The sequence below is a fragment of the Spermophilus citellus genome, assembly GCF_964194105.1.
Source record: "Spermophilus citellus genome assembly, chromosome: 4".
In the NCBI taxonomy this organism is placed as follows: domain Eukaryota; kingdom Metazoa; phylum Chordata; class Mammalia; order Rodentia; family Sciuridae; genus Spermophilus; species Spermophilus citellus.
Genome location: NC_138185.1, coordinates 55624938 through 55639325, shown reverse-complemented (window position 1 = coordinate 55639325; position 14388 = coordinate 55624938). Strand labels below are relative to the sequence as shown.

At 35.5% G+C, this 14388-nt stretch overlaps 1 protein-coding gene across 3 annotated transcripts in view; it reads left to right on the top strand.

Moving 5' to 3' along the window:
* Positions 1-14388, top strand: part of LRRC28 (leucine rich repeat containing 28) — a 135036-nt gene that overhangs the window by 79482 nt on the left and 41166 nt on the right. For 2 of the 3 annotated variants that reach the window (XM_081290749.1, XM_081290748.1), the window contains exon 6: positions 7017-7223. The exons of the other annotated variant lie outside the window; for it this stretch is intronic. In XM_081290749.1, the coding sequence (XP_081146875.1) occupies positions 7017-7223 (207 nt within the window). The remainder of the gene's footprint in view (positions 1-7016; positions 7224-14388) is intronic. 3 annotated transcript variants of the gene reach the window in all.

Genomic DNA, 14388 nt, shown 5'->3' with positions numbered 1-14388 from the left:
CAGCATATTGTTTTTAATGCAGTCTTAGACCTTCTTCCATTTATATAAGCCATTTTATTATTTGCTCTACATATTTTATAACTTTTTTGTGCCTCTATATAAAATATGTATTCTACATATTTCATTTTTTAATATTTATTTTTTTAGTCTTAGTTGGACACAATACCTTTATTTTATTTATTTATTTTTTATGTGGTGCTGAGGACTGAACCCAGGGCCTCGAATGTGCTAGGCGAGCAGTCTACCACTGAGCCACAACCCCAGCACCTCTACTTATTTTATATCTTTTTGTGCCCATTATTACCTTCTTTGATGATAGATAAATGTTTTTAGTGTGCAGTTTCAATTCCTCTGTTGATGTTGTTTCTTTTTTTAGTTTTCTTACCAATCCCCTGAATATGATGAAGTCATTTTTCTCTTCTTTCAGATTTTCTATTTATATTTGTCTTTCATAATATAATTATGATGTGTAGAAGTGTAGACTTCTTTGTGCTTATCCTATTATTTATTGAGCTTCTTGATATTCATTATTTTTATCAAAATTTGGCTCCTATTTATTTTGATGTTTTTCTGGCCCTTTCTCCACATTCTCTTTTTACTGGAATCTTATCACACTTGTGTTGGTACAGTTGTTTTGTCCTGAAGATGTCTGAGGCTCTGTTCGTTTTCCTCCAGTTTTTGCCCTTGCCTTTTCTAATTGGATCATACCCAGTATCTATCACTGATTCTTTCATCTACCCATTCAAATCTGCTATTGAATTCTTCTTTGCACTTGTACTTTTCAACTTCAAATTTACATTTTTAATAATTTCTGACTTTTTATTGAAGTTCTCTCTGAATCATCATTATCATATTTTCCTTTGGTTCTTTAAATGTATTTCTTTTTGTTAAACAAATAACTGCTTTAACATCATTGTTTGCTAAATCTAACATCTGGGTTCGCTTAGCATGTTTCTATTTTTTTCTGAGTATGATTATACCTTTCTGTTTTATTATATGTCTTGTAATTTTTTTTCAACTGGATTTTTACATGATGTGATATAACAACTCCTGACTTTTGATTTCTTTTTTCCTGAGGATTGTTATTGATATTTACTTCATTTCTTTGAGTAATTTTCTTGACTAAAAATCAAAAATTTATTTCCCCCACTGTGCTTCACCACTAATGTTTCTGCTTGGTATTTTTTTCTTTTAGCTTATTTTTGTAATTTTTAAGCTTGACTTTTTAGGATTTGTTCCTATCTCTGCACAGTTTAAACACCTTGGGCTAGTAAGGCTTCTACCATCAGCTGATGAATCTGTTTATAGATTTAGGAACACATTTAAAATTCATGCAGTTTTCAGGTTTACCCTGGCTTTTATACAAGCTCTGTCTTGTCCTCTGTGCATCTGTGCAGTCGCCCTATATGCCTGGGATCTGTAAATAGCTCGAGTCCTCCTCTGGCCTCCTTTATGCTTGCCCACCACCATCAGGCAGTCTGGGTTATGTACAGAGCCTGTCTGTTCCCATTAAGACTCTTTTATATCCCATGTCTCCTTCTTAAATTTTTGGCTCATCTATCCTAGCCAGGACCACACCTCAGCCTAGTAAAACCATTGGCCTATCATGTTTGATTATGACCAAGATTGCTACTTATTACTGACAACAACACTGGGTGTGGGTTCTTACCTTTCATTCCAAACCAAGTCAGCCCCTCTGGCAGTGAAGCTGCTGGCTTGCAGCCTGCTCTGCCCCATTAAAACTACTATTATACTAAACCACCTGGGTTGGAGGATGGGAGCCACCTCTGGCAAATTTGTCACAGATTTTAGCCCTTCTTATCAAAATTTCAGGAGGTTTTTGTTTTTTGTTTTTCCTCATGTTGATGTTTTTACACGTGTCAGAATGGCTAGTCAAATTTCTAGAGTATCAAAATGGTTGCTTTTGATCGTTTTGTGTAATTTGATAATTGCTTTTTGGGCAGAGTATTTGGTAATGTCATTTTACCATCTGGGAAATTCCACTTTGGGTGGGAGGATCATTGTTTGCATGGCATATATGTTTGTTATTTTAGTTTATCTATGTATTCATATTTATAATAAATTCTTTTAAGATAAAATAGATTTTTTTTCCAAACACAATCCAATCTGACATTCTTTTAATTGGTGACCTTAGGCTATTTACAGTGGATGTAATTATTAATCTTTTTAGATTTAAGCCCACTATTTCATTATTTGTTTTGTGTTTGTAGTCTCTGGTTTTGTTTCTCTGTTCCCTGTTTCCTGTTTTGTATTATTTGAATATTTTTAATATTCTATTTTAATTTACTTACAGGCTTTTTGGTTTCATCTTCTTTGTATTTTTATTATGTTTAGTGATTAGTGAGTACATTATAATATATTTTAAAGCCCACCTTGAAATTCCTTTCACTTTTCTCCACCAATTTTTGTGTTTTATTTGTCATAAGGAATACAGTTTCACATATTGAAAACCACACCAGACAATGCTCTTTTTACTTTCAGCAACTACACTTATCTTAAATTAAAAAGAGTCTATAGTCTGTTAAATTTACTCAGATATAAGAACTCAATTTGAAGACACAATGGCCAAAGCAGAAAATTTGGTGAGAATCATAAATTTACAGATTGCAAAAGTGCATCAGAACCAAATGATATAAATTCAAAAAAGACATTTGCTGAGACATCATAATCAGTCAGCTCAAGAAAAATATTTTTTTTAAATCTTGAAAGTAAATAAAATGATGCATTATATATAGGAGAATAATGTATATGGAGGCTAGAATACAATGGAACAGCATCTTTAAAGAACTGAAATAAATGAGTGCTCAATCCAGATTTTGTACTAAATGAAAATAATCTTAGGAATTATTATTTAAAGACAATCCCAAATAAGGGGAACCTAAGAAGAATTTGTTGCCCGCATACCTGCTCTTAAAGAAATGGCAGAAGTTTTCCATGCTGAAGTAAAAAAATGATAAAAACAGGAAACTTGGATTTTTAGGAATGAAGGAAGAGCAATGGATTTCTTTACAACAAGAAAATGCTTTGGCCTCAGTGCAGATTTGAAACTTGATCAGATTTGCTGGATTTATATTTTGCCAATAGTTTCTTCATTTTTAACTTGAGCCCATTTGGGGGGCTCTTTCTCTATTATTGTCTGATATGTTGCTACTACAGGTTCATTTCATGTTTCTTATGTAGAATTGTTTAATGCTATTGTTTTCTAAAAATGTGATTTCCATTGGCTAAGCTAATAATTATATTTTTGAATGGATTATTCAAATAATAATGCCATATCCAGTTCTTAGATTTGTGATCTGTTATATGATGATCATGAACATTATTTTTATTTCAGACCACCAGAGAGGCTCTTTAATTTTACTTCACTTTCCCCCAGATGCTTTAATCATATAACAAAATCATCAATTTTACAACAATATAATATGTAGTATGCAACACAGTATTTTAATTGGAACAATTGCTGACATATTTTCTGACAAACAAGAGGGGCTACCTATTATGCTTCTTAGAAAAATGTCCTGGGCTGGAGTATAGGGCAGTGGTAGAGCCTGTACTTAGCATGCACAAGACCCTGATTTCTAGCTCCATCACTAAGAGAAAGAAAGAGAAATGTCCTTTTTTTTTTCTTTTTGCATTTGTTGATTTGCTATATGCATCCCTGAATGTTTCAGATTTAATAGAATTTGGGGGTGGAGATGGGTAATCAGGGGTGACCCCAGGGGGCACTTAACCACTGAGTCACATCACCAGCCCTTTTTATTTTTCATTTTGAGACAGGGTTTCACTAAGTTGCCCAGAGCCTCACTAAGTTGCTGAGACTACCTTTGAACTTGTGATCCTCCTACCTCAACCTCCTGAGATGCTGGGATTATAGGTGTCTTAATAGAATTTTTTTAATAGAATTTTTTTCTGGGGTCCCTTGGACCCCCTGATGATTACTAGAATTTTTTAAATTCATCACTTATGGAAAGTAAGAAATAGTGTGTCCTTTTTCTCCTTTCCAGTTCTCATTACTTTTATTTTTGCTTCAGACAGTCTGTGTTTTCCCTTTTGTTGTCAAAAGTGTTACTAATTTTAGTATCCAACGTATGAGCAAAGGGTAAATATTGATCTGTCACTACTGAAAAACATTAAATCTTTTTATTATGGAAAATTTAAATTTATAACCACATATTATCTCCCCATCGAACAGTACAATAACACAAAGCCAGTTGCCGTAGTAATTTTTGCAGCTGCATCAAATGCTTTTTGTACATTTAATTATTTTTTAAAAAAGGTGGAAATCCTTTACTTTCCTTGTTACCATGTGAATTCTGATGAAATTTTTTTCCAAATCACTTTAAAGAAATGATTTATAGATAATGCAATTCAAAAGTATTGATGGAATCTTATGTTTTTTTTTCTATAAAAGTAATTTAAGTTTTTAGCATTGGCATTCCCATCTCAGAGTAATAGTCTAGAAGCTTGAAATCAACTTCCTCTTATTTTTTTTTTAATTTTCTGTATCCAAGAAAGCCTACCTGCTTTTCTTAAAAAACTCTGGAATTTACCCTCAAATTCTGTCATTCTTTTTTTAACAGCCAACGCCTGTGTGTTTTCTCGGCCTCGGCTCTCTTCTTTTTATTACTTTCTGCACATTTACTCTGAGGATCTTCTGGAAATGTCATATTCTCACTGTAGCAAGTCTAGCCTTTTCTACCTCATGTGCATTATCATCCACATCTCCACCAAGCCCTCTATAATGAATTTATTTTCTGCTTTTCTCCCACTGGTGTCTGGGTACTTATTCAACCCCAAAGAGACCATGGTACATGCCATAATCATTTTTTCATTTCCTTGCCTCTCCTCATGCTTTCAACCCTAACCTTATGCCCTTTCAGGAATACTATTGTCTTTTTTCCTTATGACCTCTGAAAGTTTCTATCACCAATTAATTTTGGTAAAGCTTCTCCAATTCCTCATCTAATTTTTCCTGTGAGCTCCTGTCACACATTATCTTTTGTATGTGATGCAATTCTCAAAGACAAAGACCTGTGTCATTCACTTCACTCCTATCTTCAGTTTTTAAAGTTAGATCAGAGCCAGGTGTGGTAGTGCATTCTTATAATCCCAATTATTTGGGAGGTTAAGGCAAGAGGATTTTAGCCTCAGCAACTTAGCAAGGCCTTGTCTCAAAATAAAAAGACAGGGGCATGTTTATCAGTGGTAAAGTGCCCCTAGTTCAATTCCCAGTGCCAAAAAATAAAGTTAGATCAAAAGAATTTCTTTTTTGTTCCTTTTTTCTTTTTATTCACTTTTGGAAACATGATTTTTTCTTCTTCCAGCTCCCTCACTCTTGCGCACCCCACATCAGAAGCAGTTTTATTTTATGAAATAGATAAGAATGCAGACATTGGTAGGTGAAATACTGCACTAATGAAGTCAAAGGGAAATTGACTCCCACATGTGACAGTTAAGCTCACACAGAACAAAACTCCCATTCACAGTCCCAGGCTGTGTATTGAATCTGCCTACCCATCTTCAAAGTGTGTATTTTGTTTAGTGTTGGGGAAATTGAGCAATAAACTGGCTTTCTTAGCACAAATCTGTCAGTATTAGAAAAATGTCTAGAAATTAGTGTATTTTATACTCAAATTACTTTTGTTTAAAAGGCTAGCTATTAAAACATGTCTAGCTAATAGTATGTCTACAGCAAAGACAGAAGACATTTTCTGTAAATGGTCAGATAGTAAATGTTTTTAGGCTTTGCAGGCCACATATGCTGTTACATGTTCTTTGTTTTTGATGTTTTTGTTTATCACCCTTTAAAAGTGTAAAAGCCAGTTTCATCTGTAATCAGGATAGAAGTGGGTCATGGGCTGGATTTGGCCTGTGGTTGTAGTTTCCTGACCCCTGCTCTGTAGCAATAGGAAAATCAAATCTGTTTAATTAAGCATTTAAGAGGGCAGAGAACTTTATTATCTGTGAAGATTTGCTAATGCTCATTCAAGTCCTAAACAGACTGGAATGTGCCATAGGGGTCCCATCTAGTCATAGAGCATGAGAAATCTTCACCTAAGAGAAATGGATCAGGAACAGGGTCAGGATTAGAGAAGGGCAAAAGATGCATCATGGTGGACTTGAACATGTAGTGTGTCCTTCATGGGGAAAAAATAGACTTGTCCTGTCTGGTGCTTATTCCTTGATTGGAATGTGCTGTTCTGGGACAGAGTAAATGTTCTTCCCCAACAATGGTGATTTTTCCTAAGAAGAATGAAGTTTCTTTTGAAGAACTTCTGGACTTTACTCACAGCTTAGTGACTTGTAATTGTACTCACTATGGAATAGATCACAGTAGACATCAATGATGAGGGAATGTTGCAGTAAATAAAAGGATTTACTTTGGGTAGAATTAAAAATCTTCATAGGACATGTATGCTTTAGATCTTTGCAAATGACTCACATTGCTGGACAATATCCAAAAATGTTACCCAACAGTAAGTAAAGTATAAACTTTATTGTGTTGGAAGTTTCCAAAAGACACTCTAATTCTTAGTTTAGAAATGATATGTTTATTTCATATGAACAATTTGTACTTGCTTGAATGCTATAACTTGTAAACCTCCTATTATCTACTTAGATAGAAGGTAAATCACACAAATAGCCAAAAAACAAAAAAAATTGAAGTGGATGTAATTTTTTTTCTCACCCTACTAACAAGGGTAGTTAGTCAATGACAGAATTCTGGTTCAGATTCATCACTTTGTATCTCCCTTTTTCTACACCAGCCCTCATCTCCACTTAAGAAATTCTGGCAAGCTAGTTTAAAGACACCTCCCTAGGTTGAATTATTTGTCTATGAGCCTTAACTTTTGTGCTTCATCATTCATGACTATGGAAATAGTCACAGCTACTGATTTTATTTAGTTGTGAACTGTTACAGTATTGTTCAATTTTATCCTGTTTATTTAAGTTAATCAGGGTGCAATTTATCTTAATTTTGATTTTGGTTGTAGAGGTTGGCGATTTGAAGGAGCTGCAGACACTAGACATTTCTACCAATCGTTTGCTAACTTTACCCGAGCGGCTTCATCTGTGCCTTTCTCTGCAGTACCTCACTGTGGACCGCAATCGTCTATGGTATGTGCCGCGCCATCTCTGCCAGCTGCCCAGCCTCAACGAACTCTCCATGGCTGGAAATCGTCTTGCATTTTTGCCACTTGGTAAGTGATGGTGTTTCTGTGGTACACAAAAAGGGCCAAAAATTAAGATGGTTTTTTGACTAGGATAGATTAGTTTTTTACTGTTTATCTACAGAGAGATTGCCTCGCTATACTTATTGTTGCAGTCAATAGAGGAGCATCATTCCCAGATAACAAATGAAATTATTACAATTAGGAATTTTTATATATATATATATATATATTTTAAATCTATGCTAAAAATTTGCTTAGGGACAAAATACATGCAATATAAGATAATTACTCTGTGGAAGGAATTAAAGAGCATGTGTGTTTATGTGTGTGTGTGACCATGTGACTATACATTTGACAGAGGGTATTGGGCAATATGAAAGAACAGCTACTTGTCTGAATATACCTGCTTAGATCTTCACTTATACCTAGAAAATTTGGTATTGAATGCCTAATAATTAGCATTGCCGGATAACCTGATCGTAAAACCTTAAAGACTTTTAAATTGGCTAAATGTCCTGCTGATCTTGAAACATCACCATGGCTAATAAACAGCATATTGTCCCCGGTAGATTTCTGTAGTTGACCCATATTATATGTCAACCAACTTAGGCCTTTAGTAACTAAATAGCACATTTATTTCATTAAAAAAATCGATTATTTCTTAACTTTTAAGAAACAGAAGTACGAACTAAAAAAATAGTTAAAATATGAAGTCCCATAGAACCCCAGTTCTGTCACAATAAACATCATATAAATTTATTCATAAATGTTTTTATAATGAATAATTTATCATTGAGGGCAATGAAGTAAATATTTTACTAGTCCCTGAAAGGTAATGTTTTCCAATATAACTATACATATTATTTTCAATTTAAATCACTTCATGAAAACTTTAAGTACTGGCAACATTAAAATCAATTCACATAATGATAAGTAATTGTCAAATTTAGGGAAATTACTTTTTCACAAACTCTGATTTTACAATTAACAAACTAAAATAAAACTACTAAAAAGAAAGCTGCATTTCTAGGAAATTTGAGCTGATCTTGAGTAAGAAAAATATCAAATTTGAACGTTTTTTTAAAAATAAATATACATTCTGCGCTAACCCAGAGATCCAAGTTCTAGCCTGATTCCACCACTTCACAATGTATGATCCAGAGTAAAGCCCCAGAACCTCTCTGAGTATCATTTTTCTTATTTGTAAGCCAGAGATGATATGTATCCTGGTTAATATGACAGTTTATGGATAAGAATTACAAAGTCCTGTACAAATGTAGATGACTTTAAAATGAAAATATATAACTTATGGATTACCATATCTAAGTTTAAAAAATGTTTTAATAGTACAATTTAATAGTACAATTAATTTTCATAGTATTATTATAAACCACATATGTAAGAAGATTTTCCATGCTATGGCTAGCAATAGCTCTCACTTCTTGAGCACCCATCCTTTGGTCAAGTATTCTAATTGCCATATAGATAGATGCTCTCTAAGTATTACAAAACCTTATGACAAAATCTATTAAAAAACCCATTGACAACCTGATTTTACATCATCTTTCTAATTGTATGGCCATCTTCAGTGTCAGATTTGGCTCTGCCATTTTGGATTCAAAAACTCCTTTGGACACTCTAGTTGGCCTCTTTCAGTGCATCTCTCCATTTTCCCAGCAGGGTCTGCCTGACACGGGTAAGTGCTTTCTCTCAACTACTCTCTCTAGACATCAACCAGATACTTTTAAATCATTTGCTTCCACCTTGTCTAACTTCAACAAATCCTACAGCAACATAAATATTTTATAAAATTTATTGGTACATTATAATCATACATAATAATGAAATTCATTTGATATAGTCATACATGCACATAACATGAATTGGTAATTACATTCACCAGTACTCCTTTCCCTCCCCTCCTCCTTCCTCCTGATGCCATTCTCCTATTCTGTTGGTCTCCTTTTCTATTTTCCTAAGATCCTTTTCTCCATTTTTCTGTCTAGTTTCCACATACAAGAGAAAACAGAACCCCGGACTTTCTGAGTCTGGCTTACTTCACTTACCATGATGTTCTCCAGTTTTATCCATTTTCCTGAAAGTGACATAATTTCATTTTTCCTTATGGTTAGTAAAGCTCCATGGTGTGCATGTGTCTGTGTGTGTATGGCACATTTTCTTTATTCATTCATCTGTTTATGAACCCCAAGACTTGGTTCTATTACTTTGCTATGTGAATGTACTGCTGTAAACATGGATATGCATATAGCACTATGGTATGCTGACTTTAGTTCTTTGGGTTAAATACTGAGGAGTGATATAGCTGGGACACATGGTGGTTCCATTCCTGGTATTTTGAGGAACCTCTATATTGATTTACGTAGTGGTTGTACTAATGTACAGTCCCACCAACAGTGTATAAACATTCCTTAGTCACTGCTCCTCCAGCATTTATTATTATTTATATTCTTAATTGCCATTCTAACTGGTAATAGATGAAATCTCAGTGTCGTTTTGATTTCCATTTCCCTGATTGCTAAAGATGCAACAGAAATCTTATAAAAAAGCCTAGTCCTTATATTTCTCATCTAGGTCTTTCTTGGTGCCAGCAAGTCTTCTTCTCACTTTGTTTGTCCCCTTCAAGTTCTGCAGAGCCCCTAGTTCCTTCATTTTGAAATTGTGTTTCTAGCAACTAGTTTTCCTTGTCTTTTTTTTTTTTGGGGGGGGGGGTGGTTCTTCCACTACATACTCTGTCTCAACTCTAAACCATTCATACATCTGGCTGGCCAGAGCATGATCCATAGCCCTGGTCTCATGTCTGATAGCCAAATGGACTCTTATCATAATACCATGTAGAGCTTCCACTCTGCCTGGAATTTCACACACAATTGGACTTTCTAAGTCAAATGGCTTTTATGTCTTGTAGCTAGTTTCTGTGCCTTCTGCCTTGCCTATTCTCTATGCCTCACCATAGCTTCTCATTCCCTTGGTCATTCGCTGCCCGTTTCTACCTTTGTTTCAGTAGTGACAGAGCTGAACAGGTACTGAGTTGGCAATGGTGTTAGAAGAATAAAGGGAAGTCATACCCCTGGGAACCTGCCCACTGTTAACATTTGGGGTGCCTGGCAGTCATACTGTGTATTATGCTAAATACCGTGTATCACAGTGGCAGAGGATCTGATTTGCAGTGGCTGGTGCAGATGCTAGAAGCAGTTCTTGGAAAGGGAGAGAAAAGGGAAATTGCATGGAAATGGAGGGAGACCCTCATTGTTATACAAAATTACATATAAGAGGTTGTGAGGGGAATGGGATAATAAACAAGGAGGGAAATGAATTACAGTAGATGGGGTAGAGAGAGAAGATAGGAGGGGAGGGGAGGGGGGATAGTAGAGGATAGGAAAGGTAGCAGAATACAGCAGTTACTAATATGGCATTATGTAAAAATGTGGTTGTGTAACCGATGTGATTCTGCAATCTGTATTTGGGGTAAAAATGGGAGTTCATAAGCCACTTGAATCTAATGTATGAAATATGATATGTCAAGAGCTTTGTAATGTTTTGAACAACCAATAAAAAAAAAGAAAAAAAAAGAAGCAGTTCTTGGGCAGAGGATAGAGGACTACACATTGCCCGGCTCTTCCTCTGCGCTGGCACTCTCATTTATTTGCATCTTCTGTATGCACCGTGTCAGTGCTGGTGTGGCTAGGGAAGTGGACATGTCTTTTTCACTACTTGATATTCAGTGGTGAGTAGAATTATTACAAAATAATTTCTATCTCTAGGTTTCATGTCACCCTACCCTCAAGTCATTTTTCTGTGTCAGGAGACTTTTTCCTTTGTAAACTTCATAATGTTGTGTCAAAGAGCATGAGTGGCAAGGTGGTCTGTGCTGGGCTCTGAGGAGAGTGCCTTGTGATGGCTAAAATACCCAGAACTCCTAGGCCTGGGGCTCTAGACAACCTCGAATGTGGAAGCAGCTTCCACACTGCCCTGGACACTATCCAAGCTCACAGGACTCCCACCCTGATAGCACATGGGCCTGTGAACAGGGAGAAAAACACATAAGCAAGAGGGTAGTGGTGAGGCTTGTCCAGCCTAAAAGAAACATCCTGCCCAAAGTAGCACTCTCCTCTTGGTCTAAGACTGGATCCTTTGAGAACAGGGGATGAAAGGGTCAGGGAGCAGAAACATGCATTGGCAGCCACACAATGTGTGGTCACCCAGAGAAGGCTTTGAGGAGATTGGAGATTAGGTAATCCGAGAAGATGAAAGAAACTGAAGCAAACCAAAATGTCAGCAGTCTCCTCAGTTTTGTTTTTGTTTTTTACTTTTTAAATTAATTTACTTTTTATTGTTTTTGCCACCAGGAAAGCAAGTTTGGAAATAATTACAACTTTAGCAAGAAAATAGTTAACATTTGTGTGCTTGAAATCTTTCCTGGAACTCTTCTGATAAACCAAAGTCATCTAATGCTAAGAACTGTCAGAGAAAGTGAAATGAAGCACAGTGCTGCTGACCCTCCCTTTGCTTAGTGCACTGAACTGTCCTTAGAAACTTAGAAGAGGAGGGGTTCCTCTTTATAGTTGTTTGGAGATGCTCTACACACACACACACACACACACACACACACACACACACACACACACCCTGAAGTTTTCAAGCACTGGAAGACTTCTGTGTTTTTCTGTTTTTAGAAGCAAAATATAGGAACTTGGGAGTTTTGTGAAGTCAGTGTTAGATATCCTCTGCCTGTGAGGGAAGGTGGGAATCATATTCTAGGAGCCACTTACTGAATTCAGTTTCTTGTCAAAGAAGTTTGACTTCAGAGAAAACTAGTTTTTATAGGGCTTCTTAAAGTAATGTCAGATTATACCTGCTTCAAAAGGCAGCTACAGAAGTTATATGTAAGGATGACTTAAATCACTTGTAATATTGTCGAACCCATTAACTCTCTTTGAGTATGTTCTTCTAAGTCACTTGTAATACTGTCAAAACCATTAAGACTCTTTGACTGTGTTCTTCTTAAGATGAAAAGATGTATCAAAAAAGAAGGATGCTCCTCTTATTACTGTACCGTGACAGTTGAGTGACAGATGAGTCTGCTGCCAGAGGCTTTGTTCTCAGTGGTGACTATCAGCAGAGAAAGAGAAGAGCAGTCACTTGAGCCTATGCTATGAAAGTTAACAGAGGTCTCTCAAAACTTGAATATTTGCTATCAATTCAGGATAGCTCTGTTTAGCTCACAGAATTCTGACCACCCCTTGGCTTCTGAAAGTTTAGAGAAATATGAAGAAAAAGGTGGTTTCCTCTAAGGCTTTTTTTTACCAGATGCTGCTAGTTTTCCTTACATAATTAATAAGCCCTATTATTCAGGAATGTTTACAACTTGTTTAATGTTGAATAATAGAAAGAAGGATTGTTAGGTTCCCCATGCACAAGTTGGATATGGAGCCTATAGGGAGTGCTGTGTCAACTCAAGGCTAGTAACTTATATAGTTTTAAGAAAACAGAAGTGCACAGTTATCCAGTAGAATTGGATGGGAGGATTAAATGAACTCTAGATATGGCAAAAGGGAAAAGGGGAGGGAGGGAGCATAGGAGTAGGAAAGATGGTGGAATGCGATGGTCATCATTACCCTAAGTACACGTAAGAAGAAATGAAGGATGTGACTCTACTTTATGTACAACCAAAGAGATGAAAAAGTGTGCTCTATATGTGTAATATAAATTGTAATACATTCTGTGGTCATATATTAAAATCAAAATTTAAAAATTAATTAATTAAAGAGAAAACACATAAGCAACAGTAAAAATAAAAACATCAATACAATTTTTAAAAAAACAGTGAATGAACTCTTAACCAAGAAAATTTGGTGGCAACACTGAGATTTATAGAATAGCCTGTGCATAAACGACCGCATAGTAAGCCCAAAAGTTAGTAAAGAGTGCTAATGAGAAATGATCTGGCTTTCCAAAGCAATCACACAGTTGTCCTTCAGAGATGCTAGTAGTGCACAGTTTCATTTCTTAGGAAGAGCTATTCTGTGCTCCAAGGACTTGTGCAACAAATGGAGTGACAGCTCCTTTACTGCTTGCTGCATTGTACACTGTTGCATTGATGAGGGTGCAATACCACGCATTTTTCTCAGACTAGGTGAACACTGTTTTTTAAAACAGGGGTAGTGGTTGTTTTCCTTCATAGGAATTGGGTACCTGTGTGGAAAAAAATACATTATAGCAAGTTAGTGATGCAGTTTTAGAAACTAGTTCTCAGGCATTTTCAAAACACTGGTGAAATTCCTTCTTTTATTGTAAATAAGATATAGAAGGTACCAATATGTTAACTCTACTTACTTTTTCTATTGCTTCTTGTTCCCTGCTTAGAAAGTCAGAAATTGCTGTTCATAATTTTTTGACTAAACAATTTAAGTCCACATTGTAAAACAACTCATACTTTAGTATTAAAATTAGAAATTAATAATTCCTTTTTAAAAATTTAAATTAATTTATTTTTAACTGACATAAAAATCATACACATATGTGGGGTACCATGTGATGTTTCAATACATGTATCAGTTGATTTTTTCTTCATCTCAGATTTGAAATCCAGTGTAAACTGTACTCTCCTGAAATGTGAATGTATTTATCTGCCATTAAGGAACTGCTGCCTGAAGGTCATTGTTTAATGGGACTCATTTGCCAAGTAAATTGAGTCTCAGTACTAACAAGTTTATTCTAGTGGAAACAGAAAGTCCCAGAAGTTGGAGTTACCCCTGTGATTGAGTAGAAAGTATGATAGCTGCTTCCTAAAGGGGGGCCCAAGCATGTGCCTAAGATAGCATTCTGTAGAAATTGTTGGGCGGGTCTCTAATCAAAGGAGAAACTAATGAAATGAGAAAATGAAAAGAAATATAAATAATGGAAAAGACGAAAAGAAATATTGAAGACAGGGTACAAAAAGTGGGAAGAAATGGGAGAGAAAATTCATCTGTTAATTAAAACCCATATGGATTTTATTTAACTCGAGAATGCAGTGTCTGTAAGAGAATGGATGTTCACTGCTCCTGTCATAAGTATTTGTAACACAATTTTTCTTCTTTATGTAATGATAAAAGTGCACACCTAGACTAAGTGAGCTTTAAGTGGACAGATATGTATTTTTCTCTAAATTTGGGAGTAGAATTTGGAGGTT